Here is a 27,994-nt window from a genome sequence, read left to right as displayed (position 1 = left end):
TGTCGTGTGTGTGTGTGTGGGGGGTGCAGGGAGGGAGAGGTGCGCGTTACCATGGAGACGCGCGCGCCAAGCCACGTAGGCACGCCTCGCGGAGGTCGGAGCGGCCATTTTAAGAGCTGGCAAGACGGGTAGAACAGGCGCTGCCAAGCAACGGTTGATCGGTTTTAACCAAGTGACTGGTACAGCGGGGCGGGGAGAAGAGGGCGGTGCCATCGTAGGGGATGAGGGGGGCGGGAGGGGGTTAAGAAGGGGAAGGGATGGGGAAAGGAAGGCAAGGCAAGGAGGCAAGGCTTTGGGGGGGGCGGAGGAAAAAGAGCAACGAGCTATAGGACCAGGACAGCCAGAGGGCAGGGCAAGGAAAGGGCGGGGCGAGGGCAGGGCGTGGCCGAGACCTGAGCAGGTGCTGCGTACGGGCGTGGCCGGAAGAGTAACTTGAGGCTCAGGGCATGGACAGGAGAGATGCGAAAAAGTGGAGGGAAAATGTGTCGGTGGGGACAGTGAGGATCGCAAAGTCAGCCTGGGTGTGGAACGCCGGGCAGCCTTGCGGCCTGGAGAGACTCCGAGATCACGAGCGAAGTCGGGGAGAAGAGAAACTCTGGGACAAGGAGAGGGTTATTTACGGGAGGGGTCGCGGCGAAGAGGAGAGACCCAAACGCGACGACTGGCGTGGTGGTAGAGAGAGGAAAGACCGGGGTGAGGAGCGACCACCGGACGAAGACAGATCCTGGGGCGAGGCGAGAGCCCGAGGAGCAGAGAGGCTCCAAGACCAGGAAAGGTCCCCGAAGGAGAAGGCGGCTGGCGTGGAAAGGCTAGCCAGCGCTGGGGAGAAACCACCACCGGGGTGGGAGAAGGGCTCTGAAGGGAAAGGGCGGGTCGAGCCGCAGGCGCAGGAAAGCCAGGTGGCCCAGGACCCCAGGACAGAGAGCAGAAGCCAGGACCAGGAGCGTGGCCCCGAGAGAAAGGGGAGCGAGCATCCCAACCACGACAAGACCAGGGGCCCGAGCCAGGACCAGGAGCGCGTCCAGGAGAGAAAACGGGCCGAGAACCGGACCGCCAGAAAGACTTCGGGCGCCAGCCAGGGCAAGGGGAGAAAGGGGAGTGAGAATCGGGTCTTGAGAAAGACCCAGGGCCCGAGCCAGGGCAAAGGGCGCGACCAGGAGAGAAAGGGGAGCCGAGGTTCCACCTCCAGAAAGACCCAGGGCCCGAGCCAGGGCAAAGGGCGCGACCAGGAGAGAAAGGGGAGCCGAGGTTCCACCTCCAGAAAGACCCAGGGCCCGAGCCAGGGAGAAGGGCGCGACCAGGAGAGAAAGGGGAGCCGAGGTTCCACCTCCAGAAAGACCCAGGGCCCGAGCCAGGGAGAAAGGCGCGACCAGGAGAGAAAGGGGAGCCGAGGTTCCACCTCCAGAAAGACCCAGGGCCCGAGCCAGGGAGAAGGGCTCGACCAGGAGATAAAGGGGAGCCGAGGTTCCACCTCCAGAAAGACCCAGGGCCCGAGCCAGGGAGAAGGGCGCGACCAGGAGAGAAAGGGGAGCCGAGGTTCCACCTCCAGAAAGACCCAGGGTCCGAGCCAGGGAGAAGGGCGCGACCAGGAGAGAAAGGGGAGCCGAGGTTCCACCTCCAGAAAGACCCAGGGCCCGAGCCAGGGCAAAGGGCGCGACCAGGAGAGAAAGGGGAGCCGAGGTTCCACCTCCAGAAAGACCCAGGGCCCGAGCCAGGGAGAAGGGCTCGACCAGGAGATAAAGGGGAGCCGAGGTTCCACCTCCAGAAAGACCCAGGGCCCGAGCCAGGGAGAAGGGCGCGACCAGGAGAGAAAGGGGAGCCGAGGTTCCACCTCCAGAAAGACCCAGGGTCCGAGCCAGGGAGAAGGGCGCGACCAGGAGAGAAAGGGGAGCCGAGGTTCCACCTCCAGAAAGACCCAGGGTCCGAGCCAGGGAGAAGGGCGCGACCAGGAGAGAAAGGGGAGCCGAGGTTCCACCTCCAGAAAGACCCAGGGTCCGAGCCAGGGAGAAGGGCTCGACCAGGAGACAAAGGGGAGCCGAGGTTCCACCTCCAGAAAGACCCAGGGCCCGAGCCAGGGAGAAGGGCTCGACCAGGAGAGAAAGGGGAGCCGAGGTTCCACCTCCAGAAAGACCCAGGGTCCGAGCCAGGGAGAAGGGCTCGACCAGGAGACAAAGGGGAGCCGAGGTTCCACCTCCAGAAAGACCCAGGGCCCGAGCCAGGGAGAAGGGCTCGACCAGGAGACAAAGGGGAGCCGAGGTTCCACCTCCAGAAAGACCCAGGGCCCGAGCCAGGGAGAAGGGCTCGACCAGGAGACAAAGGGGAGCCGAGGTTCCACCTCCAGAAAGACCCAGGGCCCGAGCCAGGGCAGGGGCCATAGCGTGGACGGAGGTGCGGGCGAGGAGTCACCCAGGAACAAGACCAGAGGCCGGCTTCTGAGCGAGGCCACAGAGAAGAGAAAGGGCACGCGTGACGAGGGCCAGCGTGAGGGCGGGGCAGCCCGCGAGGAGGAGGGACCCAGGGCCACGGACAAGTCGGTGGTCGCCGAGGGGCGCACGGGTGGGGAAAGCAGGAAGGGCTCGGGCAAGGCAAGAAACGCAAAGAGAGACGTGGCGAAGAATAGGTTCAGAGTCCCCAAAGCCGGCACGGAGAAGAGCAAGGCCGGGGCAAAGGGAGAGAGAGCCACTAGGAGGAGGGGCGAAAAGAGCCGCAGGGGTACAGAAGAGGCCCGAAGAAAGACCGGGGGCGGGGCCAGGAGCATTAGCAGGGGCGGGGCCAGGAGCATCAGCAGGGGCGGGGCCAGGAGTATCGGCCGGGGCGGGGCCAGGAGCATCAGCAGGGGCGGGGCCAGGAGCATCAGCAGGGGCGGGGCCAGGAGCATTAGCAGAGGCGGGGCCGAGGGTAAGGGCAGGGGTGGAGGCGTGACAAGGAGTAAGAGCAGGGCCCGGGCGGAGAGTAAGGGCAGGGGTGGAGGCAGGAGTGGGGCGGGGGCCCGAAGCCTGATCAAAGGTGGAGCCCGCAAGAAGGGCGGGAAGAAGGGCAGGAACGGAGCGGTTTCCTAGAGATCAGCCTCAGCTAGCAGACTTGCAAGTGGGTATTGACCCCCACGTTCTCCAGGTTCTAATTACAAGGCGTGCTGACCAGCCATGTCCCCTGTTAGCCCTGTGTGGCCGAGGAAAGCAAGCCTATGGGCGTTCTGGGTACTGCTGCTGGTGCTGCCGCGGCCGTTGGATTCGGTGCGGGTAGACCCTATCCAACAGTGCAACTGGCTTGTTGTGCTGAGCAAGTTCGAGACGGTAGGCTCGCACTTCTACAAGGATCGGTTTATCGACCACGAGCCCATGGATTTACTGACCGAGGTGTTCGCAAAGTTGGAAGACTCGCCAATCGACCCCAAGGAGGTGAGGGAACTGGGATCAAGAGTATGAAAGGGATCTAGGGTCAGTAAATATTAAAGGGATCCTGAGTCAGTAGACCTCACGACTAGGTATTTCACCCACCTTATCTTACAGAAATATATGAGCTTTCCTTACTACCTGCAAATCAACTTCACCTGTGCGGGAAAGGTGAGCATTTACAGTGAGTGTGATGATTTCTGTGAGTCTCCGACTTCCCATTATATTTCAGTAGTATTTTTCAATACAGTTTAATAGTGGCCTCCACCAGGCCTGAAAGCCGTAAGGATTCAGTCTCCCAACTAAGTACTAGACCACAATAGGCACGAAAATCATGCCCTACCCCACCCCCCCAATTTTAAAATTGAGATGTGGTTCATTTTTTTTGTAGTGTTTAGGGGCTTTGCACATGCTACAACTGAATCATGCCCTTGGCCCCAAATTTACCTTTTTGTTTGTTTCTCTTTGTAGACCAGGCTGGCCTCGAACTCACAGCGATCCACCTGCCTCTACCTCCCGAGTGCTGGAATTAAAGGCGTGCGCCACCACCATGCCCGGTCAGTCACTTTTTTTAAAAATGCATTTTATTCTTAATTGCATATAATATATAATTAACGATAATATTATTTCTATAATTAGAATTTGTATTATATATATGGAGGCGTATACATGTGCATGCAGTTGCTCATGAAGGTCAGAAGAGGGCGGTAAGTCCCTGGGAGTGCAGCCACAGGCCAGCGTGGCTTGACTTTGGTGCTGGGGCTTTTACACTTTGCCTTTGGAAGGACAGTGCCCTCTCTTAACCAGTGAGCCACCTCCTCAGCCCTGTTCATTGGCTCTTTGTTTTTCTTGCTTTCTTGGTTTTGGAGACATAATTTCTCTGTGTAGCCCTGGCTGGACTGGACTCACTTTGTAGCCCAGGCTGGCCTCCAACTCACAGTGATCCACCTGCCTCTGCCTCCCGAGTGCTGAGCTTTGTTTTGTGTGTTTGGGATGTCTTACTATGGAGCTCTGGCTGTTCTGGAACTCACTACTTAGATCAGACTGGCCTCGAACTTGCATCAGCTCTCCCACTTCTGTTATTTGAATGCTGGGATTACAGATATGAGTCACCACCTTCAGCTCAAAGTTTTTGTTTTGTAAGCATTTTATGTGTACGGGGATTTTGCCTACATGTGTGTCTACACCGCACACATGCCTGGGACTTGCAGATTCCAGAAGAGAGAATATAAACCCAGAAGACAGGGAGGAACAAAGTTCTGGTTCACTTAGGGCGTGTTACGAGGCTGGCCTCAAACTTGTGGTGACCCCCCTGCTCCGGTCTCCAGAGGGGGTGAAAGGAGACTGTTACTGTACCCCACCTCTAGATTTTATTTATTTATTTGAGACAGTCTCACTTGAGAGCCCAGGCTGACTTCAAATTCCCTTCCCTATGTGTCCTTCTGGGCGAGCCTTGAACTAGCGAGCCTGCTGCTGTACAACCCTGCCCTCTTACCCTTCCAGCATGGAGAACGATTGTCTCCAACCCAGCTCAGGATGTGGGGTCTCCAGGCAGCTGGATCCTGAAACTAAGGTATGCCTCTTGCCCTCAGAATAGCGAGGAGATGGCCCGAAAGGGCCACCTGCTGGGGATGAGGCCCAAGCTCCTGGTCTCCTACAAGTGCCCTGTCAATTTCTATAAGTGGGAGATTGAAAACGTGCAGATTCAGTTGGAGGCTGCTCCAATGCGTAGCCAAGGTGCGGCAAATGGCTTGGGTGGGGTGGGGGCAGGGGCAGGAAGTCCAGGGGTACCCCGAATTGGGCATGGGCTTCTGGCCGTCTCTAATACCTCCACACCCCACCAATGCCAGGGTACTGCTCATCAGAGGCCATGTGCATCCTGAACTGGTACTCACCCCTGCCCTTCAAAAATGGCAGCGCGGTCATCACTGTGGACATCCGCACCAATGGCTTAGGGCCTTACATTCCCCAGAAAAGGTACCTGAGCCTAGGGTGCAGAGGAATGCCAACCCCCCAGAATCCAAAGGAAGCAGGGAGGGGTGGGGAAGGCGGCTGTGAGCTGTGGGTACCCCGAGACAGCATTCCTCACTGGCGCCTGCTTGCAGGTTCTACGTGAACATGAACGGCTTCTTGAAGAGAGAAGCCAGTGGTGAAGTCATCTACAGACTGGGATACGAGGTGAGAGCCCCTGGCTGGGGCTTGCACAAGGCAGACATCGTGCCCTCTGAACCAGCGCAGATGCCGTGTGCAGGCCACTTACTTGAGCTCCAGGCCCCAGATGACATTTTCCCAAATGTACCATTCAGTTTCTCCTTCAGAGTTCACACTCATGCTTACACACAGCACACACGCATACACATACATACATGCGTGTGTGCACACATACATGCGCGCGTGCGCGCTCCAGTCCTAGGGAACTGAACCACCTCAAGCTTCCCAGGTAATTGTGTGTGCTTATACCATGGTATGCGTACAGGGGTCAAATGACACCTTATTTATTATTATGCACACAGTGCTCTCTCTGCATGTACACCCGCAGGCCAGAAGAGGGCGCCAGATCTCACTATAGATGGCTGTGAGCCACCATGTGGTTGCTGGGAATTGAACTCAGGACCTCTGGGAGAGCAGACACAGTGTGCTCTTAACCTCTGAGCCACCTCTCCAGCCCCCAGATGACAACTTTTAAGAGCCTGTTCTTTCTTTCTACCATGTGGAATTGCCTGGGTTTGAACTCAAAGACATTAGACTGCCAGGCCAGCTCATCAGCCCCTGTGTAGTGGCTTATGGTTGTTTTGAAACAGGATCTGGCAGGGCAGTGGCCCACGTCTTTTATCCCAGCACTCGGGAGGCAGAGGCAGGCGGATCGCTGTGAGTTTGAGGCCAGCCTGGTCTACAAAGTGAGTCCAGGGCAGCCAAGGCTACACAGAGAAACCCTGTCTGGAAAAACCAAAAAACACAAAACGAAATGAAACAGTGTCTCACTGTGGCCCACAGTGCTTTCCAGGTCGTCCTGCTGGGCAGGCCTTGGCCTCCCGCCAGGCCAGGCCTTACGTGCTCATTTGAACTTTCCTGTTACATTTATCCATTTTGTGGTGGGGGAGGGGCACGCAGGTGGCACGCGTGGAAGTCAGAAAACAGATTTCAGGAGTTGATTCTCTCCATCATTAGGCTCAGGACGTGAGGCTTGGTGACAAGCTTCCCCACCGAGCCGTCCCCAACACCGCGTCCTCACTCCAAAGACAAGAACAACACGGCTCCAAGGCCGGGGAAGCGTTTCCTGTGTCCTTCAAAGAGTTCCCAGAGAAGGAAACCTGAAACCATTCCTCACAATTCCTACCCCATATCCCAGTGTGTGTGTGTGTGTGTGCGCGCGTGCGTGCGTGTGCACATTTGTGTCCACACACTCGTGTGGGTGTGCATACATGTGTGCACATGTGTAAAACTGTGCATGTATATGTGTGCGTGTGTGTGGATGCATGTGTGCGCACATACATGTGTGTTTGTATGTGCGTGTATGTCTGTGTGTGCTCATGCACACACGTGTGGTTGTGTGCGCGTGTGTATGTGATGCTGAACTCAGGTCTTTGTACTTGCTGGCCTAACAACATGTCTCCTGAGCTAAATCCGCAGCTCTCCCTCCATCCTCGGAGTTTACTATGATTCCTTCAGTCAGCAGAGAATGGGGCAGTGGCTCAGAGTCCTAGGCAGGGCTCCTGCACCTCATCTTAAAAGGAAGGAGGGGCAGCTGCTGCCAAGGCCCTGGGGTGACTGAGGAAGAGGCCGGTGAGGGGCTGGGTCGGACTGAAGGCACAGTGGGGGGGGCGAGTTTAGGAATGCGCCAGCAAACAGCGGGGGCTTTGTAGTAAGGAAGACTTCGGCTTGTGGCCGAGATGGAGGCATAGTGAGGTAGGTAGGGGCTGGACGGTGTTTTTGCTCCCTGACAGAACTTTATGATGAAGTCTGATAGCCTTAGGCACTCGAAATCCAGACCCCTGTGGTTCACGAAGGACCAAGCCCCTGTGCTGATCCTCGGCGGCATCGAGGCTGAGAAGGCCATTCTGATTACAGACACCAACTTCCACGACACCGACATCGTGGAGGTAAGGACAGGCACGCGCAGGCGCTGAGCGAGGGGCCCCAGAGACAGGCCAGTCTCCAGCAAGGATATGAGGAACATTTTTACTGCCAGGAACCAGAAGTTCAAATCTTTTTTAAAAATGCATTTTGGGTGTGTGTGTGTGGAGAGACGGCTGAGAGGTTAAGAGCACTGTCTACTCTTCCAGAGGTCCTGAGTTCAATTCCCAGCAACCACATGGTGGCTCACAGCCATCTATAGTGAGATCTGGCGCCCTCTGCTGGCCTGCGGGTGTACACTGGGGCAGTGCACCTAGCTAACAGTCAGAAGAGAGGGCTAGAGGAGGCGGGGCTTGGAGGCTGAGGCCTCAGACGCTTGCTCACCTGGTCCCTGTTCCCCGGCAGCTGAGCATTGACAGCTGCTGGGTTGGCTCCTACTACTGTCCCATGCTTGGCTTCTCAGCCACCATCTTTGATGCCATCTCCACCGAGAGCACGCTCTTCATACGGCAGAACCAGCTCGTCTATTATTTCACAGGCCGCTACCCAACTCTGTATGACACAGACCAGAGCAGCAGTAAGAAAGCTGGGCTGGGGGAGGGGGGGCGGGCGCGGGAGAGGTTGGGGAGATGCAGGGGTCAGGGAAGCAAAAACAAGGGGTTTGTTTACCTGCAAGGACAAAGTCCAGGCACGGCCATGGCGCACACCTGGGGTCCCGACACTTGGGCGACAGAGGCAGGGGGATCAGGAGTTCCTAGTCACTCTCAGCATGTTTGGGTGAATCTGGGCCACATGGGGGAGCACATGCACGGGTGGGGGGTGCTGGAGACCCCTGTAATCTTAGCATGTGAGAATATTTAGTTCAGGGCAATCCTGGGCTATGTATTAGGTTCCAGGCAGCCTGGGGAGACTTAGAACTGCCTCACCCCCGTCCCTCTGGTGGCAGGCTGTGGGGTTGGGGTGGGGAGAGGGGCAGGAGAGGCGGGCATGCCTGTCCACGGCTTTACCTGACCACGAAGCCCACGAGCACTTGCTTCAGACACTCATGTGACTCTTGCTCTCCACGCTGAGCTCGGTGCCTCAGGCCCATGGCCAGCCCCAGTGAAACCGCAGAGATGTTAGCCAGCGGCTGCAAGCTGGAAGGGGCTCTGATCTGCCTCACAGCGCCCAACACTCCGTTCAGAATGAGGGGAGCACTAGAAGGAGTGAGCCCATCTAGACCTCATGGGCAGCCCACGTTTAGCAGTACACACCTGACCCCCAGCGGATGAGAATGGAGCCGTGGGAAGTTGGCCACTTTGAGCTGAGCCTGGGCTATATATGGAATTAGAGGCCAGCCAGGGCTGCTGCAGCATAAGACCCTGTCTCATAAAACCAAAACCAGTCACAGCAGACGAACTCTGGCATAGAGGATCAGGAGTGTGTGTCACACAAGTGACAGATGTTGCTACAGCGGCTCCCAGTGCCACAGTGACCTGTCGTTGTGGGCCAAGAGGACAGGCAGCCAACTCTAAGCCTGGAAGGAGGGGGCGGGGTCCCGGCAGCGGCCCGCCCTCCTGGCCTGGCCCCTGTGCTTGCCCCTAGACAGCTGGGTCCGCGTCCTTCCCAGTGAGTGCATCAAGAAGCTGTGCCCGGTGTACATGAGCGGCAACGGCTCTGAGTACGTCCTCGCGCTCAACACGGGCAAGAACGAAGGCTACATCCACATCGGCACCATCACAGGTAAGGCCGGGGCACCTCCACGCCGCCCTTCCTGGCCCGTGCCCTCGGGAGAGCTGGCAGCCTTGCGGTCGCTCCATGTGTATGGCAGTGGATACCATATTTTTTGGACTATAAGATGCAATTTTTCTCCCCAAAAGTGTGCGGGGGAGTGGAAATTAGAGTGGGCCTTACGGTTCGATTGCTCTTTTTGCTGTTTTTCTTGTTTTACTGCTCTAAGAACTAGATGCGTCTTATAGTCCAAAAACTACAATGTGCTTGCTGCCAAGCCTGAGGACTTGAATTCAACCCCTGGGACCGTACATGATGGGGGGAAGAACCAATCCCTCAGCTGGTCCCTCTGGCTCCCTCAGATGTGAACAGCATGCAAGAATGTGGGGACAGGGGCTGGAGAGATGGCTCAGTGGTTAAGAGCACTACCTGCTCTTCCAGAGGTCCTGAGTTCAATTCCCAGCAACCACATAGTGGCTCACAGCCATCTATAGTGAGATCTGGTGCCCTTCTGGTGTGCATGCATATATATGTATATGTAATAAATAAATAAAACTTTTTTAAAATGTGGGCTACCCTGGTCTATATTGGGAGTTCCAGGCTAGGTAGGACTACGTAGCGAGACCTTGTCTCAACAAAGGTGGAGGAGGGCTGGAGAGATGGCTCAGCAGCTAGGAGCACCACTGCTCTTCAGAGCGTTCACATGGAGGCCCTACCTGCACTCCAGGTGATGTGGTGCTCTCTCTGGGCCTCCTCCAGGACCAGGGACTGGGGTGGTGTACATACAGATAGCCGTACAAAGCACTCACACACTGAAAACAAACAAAAGTTATTGGCGGCACTGGAGAGATGGCTCAGAGGTTAAGAGCACCGCCTGCTCCTCCAGAGGTCCTGAGTTTAATTCTCAGCAACCACATGGTGGCTCACAGTCATCTATAGTGAGATCTGGCGCCCTCTTCTGGCAGGCAGGAGTACATGCAGGCAGAGCACTGTATACATAATAAATAAATCTAAAAAAAAAAAAAGTTATTGGCTCGTCTACATTGGGTGTTAGGTAGAATTCTGACCCCAAATTTCTTGGTAGTCAAGGAGTCATACAACAGAGGTGCAATCTTCTTCATTGTACATTTTTATTTCACGTGTGTGTGTGTGTTTTGTTTTATTGTTTTCTAAGACAGGGTCTCAGCATGGAAGTTGCTGTCTTGGAACTTGCTATGAGTGCAGACCAAGCTAGCTTTAAGTTCACAAAGACCTCCCTGCCTCTCGGGTGGAAGGCCTGCAGCAGCATCCAGGATGGTCCTGTTTGTGTTTCCCATCAGGCACCTGCTATGTCCAACTGAAAAGACATTGATGCCTTTTGTTTGGTTTGGTTTTTTTAAGTAAAGTACTTGATAAGTCCCTGTTATTACATCATACGGTGACTAAATATGATACAGACTCCATAACCTGCCCCACAGACCTCTAGATCTGTGACTCTCACTGTCCCAGCTGTACAATAGGATGACCTAAAAGAACGAATGCTATTGTCATGACCAGATGACAAAGATTAAATAGCAGCGGTGGCGGCGCACACCTTTAATCCCAGCACTCGGGAGGCAGAGGCAGGAGGATTGCTGTGAGTTTGAGGCCAGCCTGGTCTACAAAGCGAGTCCAGGACAGCCAAGGCTGCACAGAGAGACCTTGTCTTGAAAAATGGGGGTACACACATATAGTCATGACACTTGGAAGGCTAAAGGCAGAAGGAGCAAGGCTTGGAAGCCATCTTGAACTAAAAAGGACAGAAGCCGAGCCAGAGCTTGGCTCAGCATGAGAGGACTTGTATGACATCTACCAGTGAATGCTGAGGCCACCACACCTTGCTACAGTAATTTTTGTTTTGTTTTGTTTTTTGAGACAGGGTCTCTCTGTGTAGCTCTGGCTGTCCTGGAGCTCACTCTGTAGACCAGGCTGGCTTTGAACTCACAGAGATCTTCCTGCCTCTGCCTCCTGAGTGATAGGATTAAAGTCTAATCCCAGCCACAGGATGCCCTCTGATTGGTGAAGAGGAATGTTAACTCAGAACATGGCTGCTCTGGCAGAGATCACATCCAAAGACCTTGGTCTGTGTGATCCAGCTGGAATACAGACATGCCTTTAATCCAGGAGACAGAGGCAAACAGATCTGAATTCAAGGCCAGCCTTTTATATAGCAAGTTTCAGGTAAAGAAAGGCTTAGGTCCAGGGGAGATGGTACACACCTTTAATCCCAAACTATAGAGGTGAAGTTAGTTTGTAGAAGGAAACACCCATGTTTGAAAGTGATATCTAGGGGCTGGAGAGATGGCTCAGAGGTTAAGTGCACCGACTGCTCTTCCATTGGACCTGAGTTCAATTCCCAGGAACCACATGGTGGCTCACAACCGTCTATAGTGAGATCTGGCGCCCTCTTCTGGGCTGCAGGTGTACATGCAGGCAGAGCACTGTATACATAATAAATCTTAAAAAAAGAAAAAAGAAAGTGATGTCTAGTTGAGTTGCAGAAAAGGTGACAAATCAGAAATATTTGACAGAGTAAGCCCAACTCTTATGCGAAGAGAGAGGAAAGGGAAGCTACTTAAGCTATTATGGGAGCTTAAGGGAGAACACCGAAAATGGGAGAGAGGGAGGGAGGGAGGGAGGGAGAGAGGAGGGAGTTTTACCAGGAGAGTTTTGCAGAGAGGTCGAATGAGAGAAGCAGCTGGCTCAGGTGAAGACAGAAGGAGCCAGGAGACCAGGAGTGATTGCTGGGGTTAGTTCGAGGCCAAGCAGAGCAATACAGAGGCTAAGGGAGAGGCCAGACTGAATCAGTCAGCTGGGGGGGGGGAGGAAGAGTTTGAACAGAACAGCTGAGTTGAACCAGCCAGCCCAGAGCTCAGAGAGAACAAGAAAGTCTGAGACTTCCGTATTAAGCAGTAAAAGTCTCAGAGGCTGAGAACATCCTAGGCCCAGGTTAGATTGTACAGAGGCTAGAGGCTCCCAGGACCAGGCCTAGGTTAGCAGGAGGAGGCAGTGAGCCTCCCAGGCACCAATGGAAGCAGACGAATACAGATTGGCTTCTGTTGGTCACATCTCCAAATGTAACAATGTTTCTGAGACAGTAGGCCAAGGGTAGAAACGGGAAAGCTGGAAGGCAGGCCTGACCCCTAAAACCCCTGGACTGAGAGGGCCAAGGTGTGGGGTCTCCGATGGGGTGCTGGTGCTGATGGACTGGAAAGGGCCTGAGTATGGGATCTGACTTGATCCACAGATGGTTGTAGGCTCAATTTTCTTACCCAATTATTTTATTAACAACTTAGTGACCGAGCATACGTCTGTTATAACCCGACTAACCAAAACAATAGGAAATGAGGATTAATGGACACAATAACAAAACCTTAAGGATATCAGTTCCGGGGCGTGAGCCCCAGGATTTCTTCTGCTGGAACCTGGGGTAACCAGAACCCAGAACCTCAGCAGGAGCCGGAGCCCCAAAGCCTTCCCTCGAGCGGTTTTCTCTCTAGGAGCGTCTTGAAGTCCAGTGATGAGCAGCCAAATCTATCCCAAGTCTCCAAAAAGCCCCCACTTGCAGTCCTGGGCTCATTTCTGTATCTCCTCCCAGAGTCTGTTCTCGGGATCTTTTCAGCTGGCAAACAACTAAGCTCCTGCACGAGGTGGTTTGTCTTCTAGTGAATTAACCTCACCTGTTCTCTGACGAGACCGTTCCGACCCAACACTTGGGAATCCTAAAACACAGGTTTCTCTCTCCTTCAGATGGGTCTGTGTCCTTCCAGATGGTACCAAATGGCTTGTCAATCTGCGACAGGTTACCAGGTACTCTTTTTTGGGGGGTGGGGGTGGGGTCTGGGGCAGGAGGGTGCAAGGGCCTCTGAGAAAGGGTGTGAAAGGTTATGGGGAGACGCCGGGGTCCTAGACTTTTCTAGGTTCTGCCCTCCCCCAACAGGCACAAACTGCTCTATCGACTGGGCGACATACATCGACGACGAGAAGAACTTGATCGTGTTGGTGAAGACCCTCAACGGCAACTCGAGTGTGGTCTTTCATCTACTCAACTATAATTTAGGTAATCAGGTTGCCTGGAGGTCAGGAGGGAGAGGGCAGGAGTTGGGACCGTGGACCCTGTGCCCACCCCAAATGTGCTACTCTTAGCTAAGCCGTGGAGTGGGCTGGGGGGGGGGACTGCAGAGAGGAAACTGAGGCCAGATCTGGGAGGCGCTGTGGTCCTCAAGGAGGTTCAGCCTTATGTTCCGGTGGACAGAAAAGAACAGTAGAGGGGCTGGGGAGACGGCTCAGAGGTTAAGAGCACTGCCTGCTCTTCCAGAGGTCCTGAGTTCAATTCCCAGCAACCACATGGCTCACAGCCATCTATAGTGAGATCTGGTGCCCTCTTCTGGCAGAGCACTGTGTACATAAAAATAAATAAATAAATCTTTAAAAAACAGTAGAGAAAGGATGCCCAACTGGACTCCAAAGACACACACACACACACACACACACACACACACACATACACACACACACACACGATATCCTAGGCCAGAACGTACAGAGCGCCTCCAACCAAAACCTATAACCTAAGCTCAATTCTCAGGCCCCATGTGGTAGGGGAGGACTGAGTCCCGGAAGCCGTCTTCTGTTGCTGTAGAATAGCATTAGTATGCACGCACACGCAGTGTGCACGCGCACACACACAGTGTGCACACACGCATACTCATACAGATTATGCACTACACAGTATGCCTGCACACACAGTATGCACACACACTCACACAGACTATGCATGCACACACACAGAATATGCACACACGCTCACTCCTAGAGTATGCACGCACATACACATACTCACAGAGTATGCACACACACTCATTCACAAAGTATGCACACACACAGAGTATGCACGCACACTCACTCACACAGTATGCACGCACACACACACTCACAGAGTAACGAGGACAAGCTAAGGAAGGGTCTTTACCCTAGATGGAAAACTTTAAGTAGAATGGTAAGGTGGATGGGACTTTGTGTTTATTTGTTTGTCTGTTTTGAAACAAGATTTCATTATGTAGCGCTCACTGGCTTAGAACCCACCATGTAGACCGAGCTGTCCGCAGACTCACAACGACCCACCTGCCTCTGCCTCCTGGTGCCGGCGCCCGCATGCCAACGTCTCCTAGTGAGAGCCGGAAGGCGGTGGGTGACTTTGCTGTCCTTCAGATACCGAGAGGCCTTGAGGTCTCAGGTGCCGTTTTCCTTCCGTTAGTGAATAACTCCCTGGAGACCCTCTACATACTGCCCCCGTTCATCCCAGAAGGTAAGGCCAAAGGGCGAGGGCGGCCAAAGCGGGGGGGGGTGGGGGTGGGGGGGTGGGGGGGTGTGGGGGGGTGGGGGGGTGGGGGAGTGGGGGGGGTGGGGGGATGGGGGGGTGGGGGGGTGGGGGGGTGGGGGGGTGGGGGGGATGGCTGGGGAGAGCCCGGCTGACCCCTCTATGGCACTCTTTCCTCCTCGGCTGCGGTTAGCTCAAGGCTTGGACTTCCTGGTGCTACTTGGGACAGAGACGTACACCAACACGACAATAGAGCCTAAGGGCATGTTCTTCAACACGTACAACAACATCCTGTACATCTGGGGCAACTTCATCCTGCAGAGGTCGGTGTGAGCCCTCTCCCCAAGGACCCGGACCCGCACACAGACTCATTTATATACATACTTTCTATTTGTTTTGGAGACAGATCTCACCTGTGTAACCCTGGCTGGCCTGGAACTCACTCTGAAGACCAGGCTGGTCTTGAACTCAGAGATCCTCCTGCCTCTGCCTCCCTTATGCTGAGACGTGCCTAGGCCATAATTCTCAGTAAAGTTGTATTTTATGTAATCATGTGTATGTATGTGTGTCTGTGTGGTCACATAAACATGGGAGGGTAGGCATCTATGGAGTGCGGGAGAGGATGTTTAAAACCCTGGAGCTAGGGCTGGGCGGTGGTGGCGCACACCTTTAATCCCAGCACTCGGGAGGCAGAGGCAGGCGGATCGCCGTGATCTCATCCCCTCACTAGTGGACGATAGGCAAACAAGCACTGTACTGACACTTCAGCCCAGCTCCAGGAGCCCTTTAGCAAAACTGGACTGGACACATGCAAGCATTAGAAAGTATTTTGAGGGACACGTTAGAATGTTCCTACCCATCTGCCCTCTTATTCCTCACAAACCCAGGAGCCCAGTGCCATTTTCATGGGCAGTTGACTGACTGCTATGTCATAATGCAGAAAGAAACCCAACTTGAAAATCATTTAAGCACAAAGAATTAATTGATTGAACCCGGCCAGTGTGTGGCGCACGTCTGTAGTCCCAGCACTCGGGAGGCAGAGGCAGGCTGATCGCTGTGAGTTTGAGGCCAGCCTGGTCTACAAAGCGAGTCTAGGACAGCCAAGGCTACACAGAGAAACCTTGTCTCAAAAACAATAAGCTGGGCATGATGGCGCACGCCTTTAATCCCAGCACTCGGGAGGCAGAGGCAGGCGGATCGCTGTGAGTTTGAGGCCAGCCTGGTCTACAAAGCGAGTCCAGGACAGCCAGGGCTACACAGAGAAACCCTGTCTCAAAAAAACAAAACAAAACAAAAAACCAAAAAAACAAAAAAAAAACCCAACAAAAATCTATCGAGTGATAAATGGAAAGATGACATTTGCAGCTTCAGGCATGGCTGGGTCGAAGTTCAGAGGACTCTGTTTCTAGGCAAGGTAGTGCTTTTATTGTCCTAGGCCAGAGTGCTGAGTCCTGGAGTCGCCCCTAAAATAGTCAGAGATGGGGATCCAGGGGCCCAAGGGCCCAAAGATGCTCCAATACATGGTGGGTGCCGAAGCTAGGATTGCAGGGTTCTGTTGCTTTGTGTGTGTATGTGGTTTTTCGAGACAGGGTTTCTCTGTGTAGCCTTGGCCATACTGGACTGATTTTGTAGACCAGGCTGGCCTCGAACTCACAGCGATCCGCCTGCCTCTGCCTCCCGAGTGCTGGGATTAAAAGCGTGTGCCACCACTGCCTGGCTCCGTTGCTATTGTTTACACTGCCAGCAGACAGTCTGTGAGTCATGCTATATTGTGGTTGCAGTGGGGGGAGAAACAGGTGATCGGGACATCGGATGCCGCGTGCTCAGAGCTCCCTTTCTCCGCCCCTGCAGCTACACGAGGAAGCACTTCATTTACCTGGCCGACTTCCCCATGGAAAGCACCATCAAGTACGCAGTCAACTCTTACCAGGGACAGATGGTCTTTGTCACAGAAGCAGAGGAAGTGAGCTCCCCTTTTTCACTCCCACACCCTCCCGCCCTGTCAGTGTGGACACTCACCTCAAGGGACCCTGAGGAGGTCCCTAGGTCACTAGGGGGCTCTATCTGTAACAGGGTCTTTGCCAAAGACTGCGCGGTTTCGGAAGGACACGGCACAGCGGGGTGTGGGGGGGGGGCGGGTTCCTCCCAGCCCTGTGTGATGGTTTCTGGTTCCGCAGATCTGGTACTTCCAGGAAGGTGGCTACGATGTATACCGGCTGATCCCGTCCACAGGCTGGGACTCCTACGTCTACCTTCAGAAGATGGAACAGTCTCTCTACTTTGGGGACGAAGAAGTCTTGATCTCTGTCTTCTTTGAGGATGGGCAGCTCTTCCAGGTGCCAGGAGGGCTTGCTGGGGTGGAGGAGGGGTGCTAGAGGCCACGGCTCACCACCAGCTCACCTTGCCTGCTTCTGGCGCAGCTGTTGTATCTCACCAAGTCCGGGACTTCTCAGGTGATCAGGAGGCCGGTGCCCGTGGGGAGGTTGCTGGTGTATGAACAGCCCAAACCCTACACAATCCAGACGAAAGGGTGAGAAGACGGAGCCTGGGAAGCTCAGAGCTCCCAGTCCAGGGGTGGGACCTGCAGCCACCCGAAGGTGGTGGGGATGGACGCTCAGCATGGGCCAAAGCTCAGAGACAGGAGCAGGGAGAAGGGAGCTGTGGCCTGAGGGCGAGGCGGAATTAGTGAGGAAGAAGTGGGAGGGCGCTCAGACCTGAGACCTGAGGAGGGAAGGGGACTCTGGGCTCAGTAAGTGACAGACTCCAGAAACGGCCCGCAGCTGCCCTCTTCTCAGCACTTGTGAGGTTAAAGGCAAAAGAATTTGGAATTCAAGGCCCGTCTGGTGTACACAGTGGGACTGGATGGTGGAGGCGCTTCAGGGCACCTGCAGGGTGCAACCAGCAAGGCAGCTTGGAGGTGGAGGGGGTTGGGCCAGGATGAAGGCAAACGCCCCAGCTGGGGTAGAGGGAGAAGCCGTCATGGAGAGAGCAAGCTGGAACTGACGGTGGAGGGGGTGGGCTCTGGTCTGAGGGACCACCGCCAACAGAGTGCCCCGCGTGAGCATGAGGGGCACTCACCTGTATTTGGTATAGGCCAGGTTGGATGGGGAGAAGGAGCAACTCAGAGGTGGGAAATGTAGGCTGGGGACGTTCCTGATGCTCCAGAGGACTCAGTGCCAGCATCTTGTCTCCCCTCGCTGCCCAGGAAACACAAGATTCTCTCCTTCACCAACTTCTGCCCTTTCAAGGTGATGCGTCTACGGGACCTGCCCCAAAAGCAGCATTTTGCGCGCCTGGAGATCTACCATGCTTCGCTCCCTCAGGTCCCGGATCCCTTGGGTTTTCACACCAACATTACCCTCGCTGTCTATCAGGGCCTTGTGTATTACCTGCTGTGGCTACACTCCAAGTATGACAAGGTGGGCACCTGGAGGCACCCACGAAGGGAACTGTGCAGTGGGGGGCTGAGCCTGAGGGGTTAGTGGGGCCAGAGCAGAGCCTGCAGTTCAAAGCTGTGGGGAGGCTGAAGGGGCAGGCGGGTCTCTGTGAGTTCGAGGCCAGCCTGGTCTGCAAAGTGAGCCCAGGACAGCCAGGGCTACACAGAGAAACCCCGTCTCCAAAAAAAAGCCAAAACAAAACAAACAAGAAAACCTAGGAAGGTTTATCTTATGCTTTTACTCTCAAACACTTGGGCAGTGGAGGCAGAGCTCCCTGGGCTGGGGCTTGCACACCCTCACAGGCACACAAAGCCCTGTTTCCAGAAGGTCTGGGTGATTATCTTTCACTGTGAGCTATCCTTTTTTTTTTCCAACTATCTTTTACTCTGAGCTGAACCCAGTCCTAGAGCTGTCTGCTTCCTCCCTCCCTTCCTGACACCTCACGGGTGTCTGACCCGTCCCACAGCCCTACGCGGACCCTGTGCACGATCCCACCTGGCGCTGGTGGCAACACAAAACACAGTACAAGGTAGGCGGCCAGGCTGGGTGTTGGTGGCGGGACAGCCCTAAGACGCATGCGCCTGGCCCGCTGTCCACTAGCTGACCACCCGGTGCGTGCAGGATTACTACTTTTACCTGTCCAGCAACTGGCTGGCGCTGGAAGGCGTGTACATCGACATGGACAGCTATGAAAAGGTGTACAACATCACGGACGACGACCAAGGACTGCCCCCGGAAATCTACCTGGACAAGGGGACCTCGTTTAGTTTCACAGTCTTCCTGTCCTCACATGATGACACCTCATCCTCTTCGGCAGCGGGCCTCGGTCCGTGGGCGGGGCCTGCTTGGCAGCCGAGGGGCGGGGCCTGGATCCTCTGGGGGCGGGTAGCAGGCATCAAGCCCCGCCCTCCTCCTCCGCAGGCTCCATCTTCCAGGCGGAAAAGAAGCTGGCAGTGGCGGTGATAGTGGCAGATCCCGAATGCCTTAAGGCATCTGTGAGCCATGAGGTCCTTCTTAATCGCAAAGCAGTGCTCTACAAGGTGAGGAGGCTGGGGAGGAGGTGCGGAGCCTTGGCTGCTCTCACTCAGCTCCTCTGCACAGTCAGTAGAAAACCACACATTTATTTGTTTGTTTGTTTTAGAGACGGGTCTCTCTGTGTAGCCTTGGCTGTCCTGGACTCACTTTGTAGACCAGGCTGGCCTCGAACTCACAGAGATCCGCCTGCCTCTGCCTCCCGAGTGCTGGCATTAAAGGCGTGCGCCGCCACCGCCCGGCCGGCCACAGATTTTATTAGCTCCCTTGAGTCCCAGTTACTGGGTCTCTGGATCCTAGGACCGATTTGGATATCTCCTTCGTCTTTCCCTCAGGTTACAATCACGGACAGAAAGGTCTGCTATGGTCAGGGCCTCAGTGGTTACAACCTCAAGAAGACTTCCATGGTAGTCAAAGTATGGTCCAAGCTTGGGGAGAGGGATGCAGGGGGAGGGGCTGGCCCTTGGCGTCCTCAGCATCGCCCACTCCTCCCTACAGGTGTTGGGCGCGTCTGGAAAATGTTTCCAGAGCACATACCTTGGGACAAACATGCAAGTAAATGGAGTTTGGGTTCCTGGGTCTGGTCTTGGGGGTGGTGGGCTGGGTCCAGTCCCCACAGGGCTGGGGACTCCTCAAGTGCGTTCCTATTTCTAATGTACGGGTATGGGTATTTTGCCTGTGTGACTACTCACCCTTGTGTGCATGGTGCCTGCAGAGGCCAGGGCCGAAGAGGCCATCTGATCCCCTAGAGCTAAAGTTACAAATGGGCCGGGCGGTGGTGGCGCACGCGTTTAATCCCAGCACTCGGGAGACAGAGGCAGGCGGATCGCTGTGAGTTCCAGGCCACCCTGGTCTTCAGAGCGAGTCCAGGGCAGCCAAGGCTACACAGAGAAACCCTGTCTCAGAAAAATAAAATAAAATAAAATAAAATAAAATAAAATAAAATAAAATTACAAATTGGTGTGGGCTGCCATGCGGATGCTGTGAATTGAACCTGGGTCCTTTACAATGGTCGCTACACACTTTGTTTGCTTGCTCACTTGCTTTTTAATGTCCATTGCCAGAGACTGAACTCAGGCCTTTGAGGGAGCTGAGCAAGTACTCTACCATTAGGATGCCCCATCCCCAACCATCACAGGCTGTCACTGTCACCCATGCATGCCCTTAACCACTGAGGCCCGGAGCCATGTGCTCATCCGTGTTAGAAACCCTTGTTCTCCATAACTCCAACCACCAGGAAGAGGAGGAAGGCAGGTGTAGTAGGCACAGAGGCCTTAGGTGACACGTGTCACAGAGAACAAGCTCTGGGTGAGTCAGGATGTAAGGAGGGGGAAGGAGAGGCTGGACCAAGCCTGTTTGTGTGTGTGTGTGTGTGTGTGTGTGTGTGTGTGTGTGGTGTGTGTGTGTGGTGTGTGTGTGTGTGTGGTGTGTGTGTGTGGTGTGTGTGTGGTGTGTGTGTGTGTGGTGTGTGTGTGTGTGTGTGTGTGTGTGTGTGTTGTGTGGGTGTGTGTGTGTGGTGTGTGTGTGGTGTGTGTGTGTGTGTGTGTGTGTGTGTGTGTGTGTGTGCAGGTAAAGAGAACAGTGTAAAGGACGAAGGGTGAGGTTTAGGGTTTTAGGTATGATCTGTCTGTCTCGTTCTTTCTTTCTCTTTTGGCTTTTCTTTTTTCTTTTTAAAGATTGATTTATTTATTATGTATATAAATCTCATTATAGATGGTTGTGAGCCACCTTGTGGTTGCTGGGAATTGAACTCACGACCTTTGGAAGAGCAGTCAGTGCTCTTAACCTCTGAGCCATCTCTCCAGCCCTCTTTTTTGTTTTTTTCGAGACAGGGTTTCTCTGTGTAGCCTTGACTGTCCTGGACTCACTCTGTAGACCAGGCTGGCCTCCAACTCACAGAGATCTGCCTGCCTCTGCCTCTCTCTTTCTTTCTTTTTTTTTCTGAGACAGGGTCTCTCTGTGTAGCCTTGGCTGTCCTAGAACACACTTTGTAGACCAGGCTGGCCTCGAACTCACAGTGATCCAACTGCCTCTGCCTCCTGAGTGCTGGGATTAAAGGCGTGAGCCACCACCGCTTGGCTTTCTTTCTTCCTTCCTTTCTTTCTTTCTTTTTTCTCTCTCTCTTTCATTCTTTCTTTGTGAAGCAGGGTCTCACTCTGCTATATAGGCTGACTTCACTCTTATAGTGATCCTCCTGCCTCAGCCTTCTCAGCTGGATCCCCTTTTGTGTTGCTAACGATGGAATGCAGGGCCCAAACATGCTGCTCCTCACTGTCGGGTGAGCCACGCACCAGCCTCCGGGATCTGTGCTGAAGGCTTAGCAGGCATGGTGGCAGCATGCCTGTACCCCATCCCTGAGGAGGCAGAGGCCCCAGGGACCCTTAACACCTCACTGTGAATTCTAGGCCAGTGCTCTGTAGGGTCAAGCTACATTCACAGCCTCGAGACACAGTTTTTTCATGTGAACATCTGGGAGAGATGGCTGTGTTCAGTCCAGCGGCTGAGTTCTCCGAAGACTAAGTCTCAGCTGCCTGTCCAGCCTCCTGTTAAGGGCTGACTGGTGGGTATGACATGACAACAATAGGCCCGGCCTGGGAGGTGCTTACTCGGAGGCCACCAAACTCGGGCCACAACCTCTGGATGTCATGACCTAGCCCCAAATAGGCCTAGGGAGGTTCTTCATTCTGGAGACAATATCGGGGCCCCCCCCCCGACCCGTGCCCTCATTCTTGTGAGGTCCAAACTAAGAGCCATGAGCCATGGGCGGGGGCCGGCGTTGTGCAAGTGCAGGCACCAGTGGCTTTGGCGTGCTTGCCGGTTCCCTGTGGGTTCCCATCTGTCTGTGTCAGGCCTAGTTCCATCCCTTAGCACTGTGTGCTTCTGTAGAATGAATAAGCGACTTGCCTTTCTGTACCTAGATTTTCATTTGTTTTTGAGACAGGATCTCAAATAGCCTAGGCTTGCTGTGCTGCCTATGTAGCTAAGGACCCTGAGTTCCCCAACCCTCCTTGTGTCAGCCTCTAAAATGCTGAGCTTACAGGTGCAAGCCACCATGCCAGCCCCCAGCCCATACCCCCGGGGCCTCAGTCTGTAACACAGGCTAGCCTGAAGTCACTACATGGCCCAGGCTGGCCTGGAACTCACAGCTATCCCCCTGCATCCGTTTCCTAAATGCTGGGATTATAGCAAAAGCCACCACAGCCGGCTGGTCCTCACTTTTGTCACCTGTTTTTGTTGCTGTCCTTGTTTGAGACAGGGCTTGGCTATATATTAACACTGGAGTTTGGCCTCAAATCCCAGATCTTCCTGCCTCATCCTCCTGGCTGCTGGGATAACAGGTATGTGTCAGCACACATGGTTGCCATCTCTAAAGTGGGGATATTGCCTAGGGTGATGCTACATACCTTTAATCTCGGTGCTCTGCAGGCAGAGGTAGACAGATGTATCTTTGTGAGTTCAAGGCCAGACTGGTCTTACATGTGAGTTCCGGGACAGCCAGGGGATACATAGAGAGACCTTGTCTCAAACAAAGAAAGAAACAAAAATAGGGCATATTAATGGTCTGTATCACACAGGACTCACATGACTTTAATTAAGAAAATATGTTAAAGGGGCTGGAGAGATGGCTCAGCGGTTAAGAGCACTGACTGCTCTTCCAGAGGTCCTGAGTTCAATTCCCAGCAACCACATGGTGGCTCACAGCCATCTATAGTGAGATCTGGCGCCCTCTTCTGGCCTGCAGGTGTACATGCAGGCAGAGCACTGTATACATAATAATAAATCTTAAAAAGAAAGAAGCATATACCTTTAAGCCCAGCACTTGGGAGGCAGAGGCAGGAGGATCTCTTTGAAAAACCCTGTCTCAAAAAACCAAGAAAACAGGAAGAAAGAAAGAAAGAAAGAAAGATGTTAGTATCATAGAACCCATTGCCTTATACATTTATCCTAAGTGCTGCCTTAACTGGGCATTGTGGGACAGACCTGTAGTAGTGGGTGGGAGGAACTCAAGGGTAGCCTGGGCTACAGAAGAGTCTGTCTCAAGAAGCCGAGGAAACTGGGCCTGGTGATGTGGCACTTTCAATCCATGCATCTCTTGGGAGGCGGAGGCAGGGGAAATCCTGTGAGTTTGAGACCAGCTTGGTCAATGCCTGCCTCACACTACAGCCAAGAAGATGAAGCTGAGGGCACAGGGTAATGTGACTGAACCAGGAGCACAGGGAGTGAAAATGATCCAAACGTGTTGTATGAAATTCTAAATGTTAATAAAATGTTCATGAGAAACAATAACAAAATAACAAACAAAAATAAATGAAAGAAAGAAAAAAGAAAAAAACGACAACAACAGTAGCCAAGGGCTGGAAATGTAGCTCATGGGTAGTGTTCTTGCTTAGCATTCAAGGGTGGCCCGGAAACCTTAGCACTGCAAAGGAAAAGCAGGCAGGCAGTAGGAATGTGGCCAACCAACCGTGCTGATGGTGGGGGTGGCTGGAGGTCCGTGTGTGTGTGTGTGTGTGTGTGTGTGTGTGTGTGTGTGTGTGTGTGTGTGTGTGTGTGTGTGTGTGTGTGTGTGTGTGTGAGAGAGAGAGAGAGAGAGAGAGAGAGAGAGAGAGAGAGAGAGAGAGAGAGAGAGAGAGAGTCTTCTCTGCTCCTTCAAGGCAATCTGGCCACGCCCCAGCAGGAGGTCTGGCCACGCCCCAGCAGGACTGGCCACGCCCCAGCAGGAGGTCTTTTTCCTTCCCAGGGTTATTTGATGGTGCCAGTGTTAATCGGCTGTCCTGCTGGCAAGCGCCTGGCCTTCGATGTCACCTACACGATTCTGCACTCCCAGGAGATAAACAAACACTATTTCGACTGTGTAAAGGCGAACCCCGAGATGCCGTGCTTTCTCTTCCGTGACTGTGTGTTTCATCCCTTCTCCCAAATGAACTGCCCTCCTGTCCTCCGGCCCTGGCTCTTCTTGCCTCCCCCCCCACTGTCCTTTGCCACAGCCCGCCACCTTCTGCCCCCTCCACTTGTCTTCCTGCTCCTCTCTGGACAAAGCTAATTTCTTTGTCCCTCTGCTCTCCTTCCCAATCCACAGTGTTCCAACCCTTCTTCTTAGTCCAAGACATGGTGACGGGAGACTCTGGCAGCTTCCTGGGCAGGTGAGAGAGAGCAGACCAGTTGGCAGCTGCCTGTGTTCGCCAAGTGAGAGAAGGCGGGGTGGGGGGTGGGGGGTGGGAGGGAGGGGCACACAGGGCAAGGCCCTATGCGGTCCACGTTTGCCTCTGCGTTCTGCAGTTACCTGCTGAAGGTGGTGGGCGGCGGTCACACCATTGACACCATCCGAGACTACACGGAAGAAGAAATCTACCGTTACAACAGCCCGCTGGACAAGTAATCCCTCTTGGGCCCTTGTCCGCAGTTGGTCAAGTCTGGTCTGCGCGTGTCCCTTCTCCCTCCTAGTTAAGCAGGGACCGATTTCTGCAAACCTCAAACACCCGGTGCCTTAGACTCCCTCTGCAGTGAGGTCTAGGATGCCACAGTCCTGCCCCGCCCCAGGGCCCCGCCCCAGGGCCCCGCCCCCAGGGCCCCGCCCCAGAGCCCCGCCCCCAAAGGTGCGGACAACTGTGTTGTACTCGACCCACCCTGACTTATACTTTCTATGGACCTGCACAGTACTAAGAGCCTCATCTGGAAAACAGAAGACCAAAGGACCACTAAGGACAAGAAGTTCTACATAATGTCCTATCAGAGCCCTGGAATGGAGTAAGTACAAGTCCTGAAAACTCCGTGTGTGTGTGTGTGTGTGTGTGTGTGTGTGTGTGTATGTGTGTGTGTATGTGTGTGTGTATGTGTGTGTGTATGTGTATGTGTGTGTATGTGTGTGTGTATGTGTGTGTGTGTATGTGTGTGTATGTGTGTGTGTATGTGTATGTGTGTGTGTATGTGTGTGTGTGTGTGTATGTGTGTGTGTGTGTGTGTGTGTGTATGTGTCTGAGGATGACCTTGTCCTCCCAATCCTCCCACACAGGTTTAGAGGGTTTCCAACCCAGGTCTTGGTGCATGCCAGACAAGCATTTTACCCACTGAGCAAATCCCCAGCCCCTTTTTTCTGTTTTTGTATTGTTTTACACAGAGTCTCACCATGTAATCCTGCCTGCTCTCAAAATTATGATTGTCTGTTGTTTTAAAATTATTTTTATTAGCCAGGCGGTGGTGGCGCACGCCTTTAATCCCAGCACTCGGGAGGCAGAGGCAGGTGGATCGCTGGGAGTTCGAGGCCAGCCTGGTCTACAAAGTGAGTCCAGGACAGCCAAGGCTATGTAGAGAAACCCTGTCTCGAAAAACCAAAAAAGAAACCCCCAACCACCCCCCCCAAAAAACCCCCAAACCAAACTAACCAAAAACTGTATTATTAGTATGGCCTAATAATGTTTATTATCAGGCCAATGATTATCATTACTTCAGTAACATGCTAGCTATTAATCAAGACACAGACACCTGTTATATTTTAAATTAGCCTTGGTTAACCTGGGGCAGGGCAGACATCAATCCTCTAAACTACCTCCCATAGTGGGGCAGGCATGGGATCCCTGTCTCAATCCCACGCCATCTGCTTCCAATAACTTCTATCCAGCTCCCTCCCATCCATAATCCCAAATACCTGCTCATGTTCTTCATCTGGGCTGGATTCTCCATCCACGCCGCTGGCCATGTGCTTCTCCTCCAGCTAAGCCATGGCGGCCTTCCTCTCTCTCCTCTGGTCCTTCTCCTCTTCCTGTCTTTCTTCTTCTTCTTCCCAGGATTCCTTTCTCTCTCTCTCTCTCTCTCTCTCTCTCTCTCTCTCTCTCTCTCTCTCTCTCTCACCCTAGCCACACCTCGATTTTCCTCTGCCCTGCCCAGGTGGGATGGCTTTTTATTAATCAAAATGTGGGTCACAGGGATAGCAAGTAGTAATTAGCATCAAAATGCATTACACTGTCCCCCAACACTTGTTCTACTCTGCCTGGTGAAATGCGGGGGCTATAGATATGCTCTTTGCACACCCACCCACACCCACACCCACCCACACACATACACACACACACAGACACACACATACACACCCACCCACCCCCACACACAGACACACACACACACAGACACACAGAGACACACACACACACACACACATATACCATCCTTGTGCCCATTGTGCCCCCTGAGAGGCTTCCTGATAGTCACACTAATTTTGTATTTGTGGTGTTTTTGTTTGTTTGGTTGTTTTTTTTTGTTTTTGTTTTTTGTTTTTGTTTTTTTTGAGACAAGGTTTCTCTGTGTAGCCTTGGCTGTCCTAGACTTACTTTATAGGCCAGGCTGGCCTCAAACTCACAGCGATCTGCCTGCCTCTGCCTCCAGAGTGCTGGGATTAAAGGTGTGTGCCAACAGGTCCGGCTCCTGAGCACAGTTCTTGAATACACACAATAGAATATTTTTTAAAAGGAGGAACGAAGGCCCTTGGACCTCTGAGTCTGAGGCTAGCCTGATCTGCACAGAAAGTGCAGCCACAGCGATACAGGGAAACCCTGTCTTGAGGCGGGAAACTAATGGATGGTCAGCATCCGTTAACAGTTACTCGGAGATGCTAATGAACTCGACAACTACACAGAAGTGCTCGTGACAGCCATTTCTGGTCAATGAAGGGGAAAACAGGGTACACACGGCAGCAAATGAACAGACTAACCAACCGCACCCAAGGCTGCTCACCCCAGGGTTATTGACCACTGACCAAGAGGGAATGGCTGAGGAAAGATGGTCGTTTGTGCCTAGCTTGTGTTCAGACTGTGTGGGGGGTGGAAGAATGAAGGCGGCACCCAGTAGGCATTCAGTACTTGTGTGTGGGGTGAAAGAATGAATGTGGCACACAGTAGGCATTCAGCCCAGCATCTCGGCGATGTAACAGGCAGCAGCAGGAGGAGCGGACAGTGAGCAGCCTGGTTGATGGCAGGTGCTCGCTCAGACAGCGCTACTTTCTGAGTGAATGGATTGGGCAGGCGACGGCGGAAGTTGGCCGTGTGGCTCGGTGGGCCACTGCGTGCCTTGAGCCCTCCACTGAAGGGCCGAGCGGCCGTGGAGTACCCGGCAAGCTCGCAGAAGGCCCCACAGTTACCAAGGAGCAGGCAGCCTGGGGAAGCTGGTGTCGCCCTGGGGTGTACACGCTGCAGCTGCCTCAACTTGAACCCCCTCAGGTGGCTGTGTCTGGAGAACTCCCCGTGCCATGATGTCACCCCCCGAAACATCTATGCCCCCGAATTCTTCCTCAAGTTGCTGGTGAGCAATAGGTGAGCTAGGCATAGAGCCTGGGTGTGTGTCGGGGCTGAGGGGCGGGGCCCCACTGCTTACGCAGTCCTGGGCTCCATTCCTTCATCAGAGGAGTGGACACTAGCACATACTGTGACTACCAGCTCATCTTCATCCTGCACCTGCACGGGCTGCCGCTCAGCAGCAAGCGCGCTCTCTTCATCGTCATTGTGAGTGGAAGCCAAAGGCTTGCCTACTGGGTGGGCAGGGGGTCCCTCCCCACCGTGTCCCGTGACCGGCTGCTGTCCTGGGCTTGCAGGTGTCCATCAGCCTGTTCCTTGGGCTGGTGGTCCTGTACATCCTCTTCTGTCTGCTGTGGCCCCACATAGTGAAGGCCTGGGTCTCACTGCGCTGGAAGATTAACAACCTCATGGCATCCGAGTCCTACTACACGTACGCCAGCTCCACTGCCGCCTTCAGTGTCCACTCCCAGACAGGCTTGGAGGGTGCCCCCAAAGAGGACAATGCAGATGCAACGAAGGCGGAAGTAGCCTGAACCCCCAAGTCTGCACCCTTGCCCATAAGGCTTCTCCTAGTGGAAAGGCAGCCTGCCACCTCCCCAGGGTTTTCTGGTTTGCTAGGATGTTTGTGTCTCGTTCAGACCCTAATAAAGCCTCTTTTCAGAATCCACGCTGAGGCCTCAGAAAGGCCTTCATCTGCTTGGTTTGTATCAGTGACCAGCACAGCCT

General features: G+C 53.9%; 1 protein-coding gene and 2 long non-coding RNA genes across 9 annotated transcripts; 1 reads left to right on the top strand and 2 right to left on the bottom strand.

Annotated features, from left to right (window-relative positions):
* Positions 1 to 33: 33 nt before the first annotated feature.
* On the top strand, positions 34 to 27,935 carry CATSPERG (cation channel sperm associated auxiliary subunit gamma). Of its 7 annotated transcripts, none has more exons than XM_084771168.1 (30): positions 34 to 179; positions 3,158 to 3,398; positions 3,510 to 3,563; positions 4,032 to 4,099; positions 4,985 to 5,129; positions 5,243 to 5,369; positions 5,498 to 5,570; positions 7,337 to 7,492; positions 7,872 to 8,043; positions 9,051 to 9,188; positions 12,945 to 13,004; positions 13,135 to 13,254; positions 14,452 to 14,502; positions 14,708 to 14,837; positions 16,366 to 16,477; positions 16,692 to 16,850; positions 16,935 to 17,044; positions 17,720 to 17,933; positions 18,418 to 18,480; positions 18,573 to 18,777; positions 18,873 to 18,991; positions 19,319 to 19,399; positions 19,482 to 19,538; positions 23,725 to 23,881; positions 24,064 to 24,127; positions 24,264 to 24,359; positions 24,642 to 24,731; positions 27,194 to 27,286; positions 27,376 to 27,475; positions 27,565 to 27,935. In XM_084771168.1, the coding sequence occupies exons 2-30, from the start codon at positions 3,185 to 3,187 to the stop codon at positions 27,799 to 27,801; spliced, it is 3,465 nt and encodes a 1,154-aa protein (XP_084627294.1). In that variant the 5' UTR covers positions 34 to 179; positions 3,158 to 3,184; the 3' UTR covers positions 27,802 to 27,935. The 7 variants fall into 7 exon arrangements, with proteins under 7 accessions (XP_084627294.1, XP_084627293.1, XP_084627296.1 ...); XM_084771167.1 differs by having other exon boundaries at positions 3,115 to 3,398; XM_084771170.1 differs by lacking the exon at positions 4,032 to 4,099 and having other exon boundaries at positions 36 to 179; positions 3,115 to 3,398.
* Positions 13,412 to 16,683, bottom strand: LOC311591558. Its single transcript, XR_014777135.1, has 2 exons — positions 16,534 to 16,683; positions 13,412 to 13,592 (listed from the first exon to the last, which is right to left on the bottom strand). It is a non-coding gene; the product is annotated as an uncharacterized lncRNA (long non-coding RNA).
* Positions 16,893 to 18,726, bottom strand: LOC311591554. Its single transcript, XR_014777131.1, has 3 exons — positions 18,588 to 18,726; positions 17,593 to 17,780; positions 16,893 to 17,023 (listed from the first exon to the last, which is right to left on the bottom strand). It is a non-coding gene; the product is annotated as an uncharacterized lncRNA (long non-coding RNA).
* Positions 27,936 to 27,994: the final 59 nt, after the last annotated feature.

Source organism: Acomys minous, assembly GCF_964271855.1.
Source record: "Acomys minous genome assembly, chromosome: 20".
Lineage (NCBI taxonomy): Eukaryota > Metazoa > Chordata > Mammalia > Rodentia > Muridae > Acomys > Acomys minous.
This window is presented reverse-complemented; position numbering and strand designations above follow the sequence as displayed.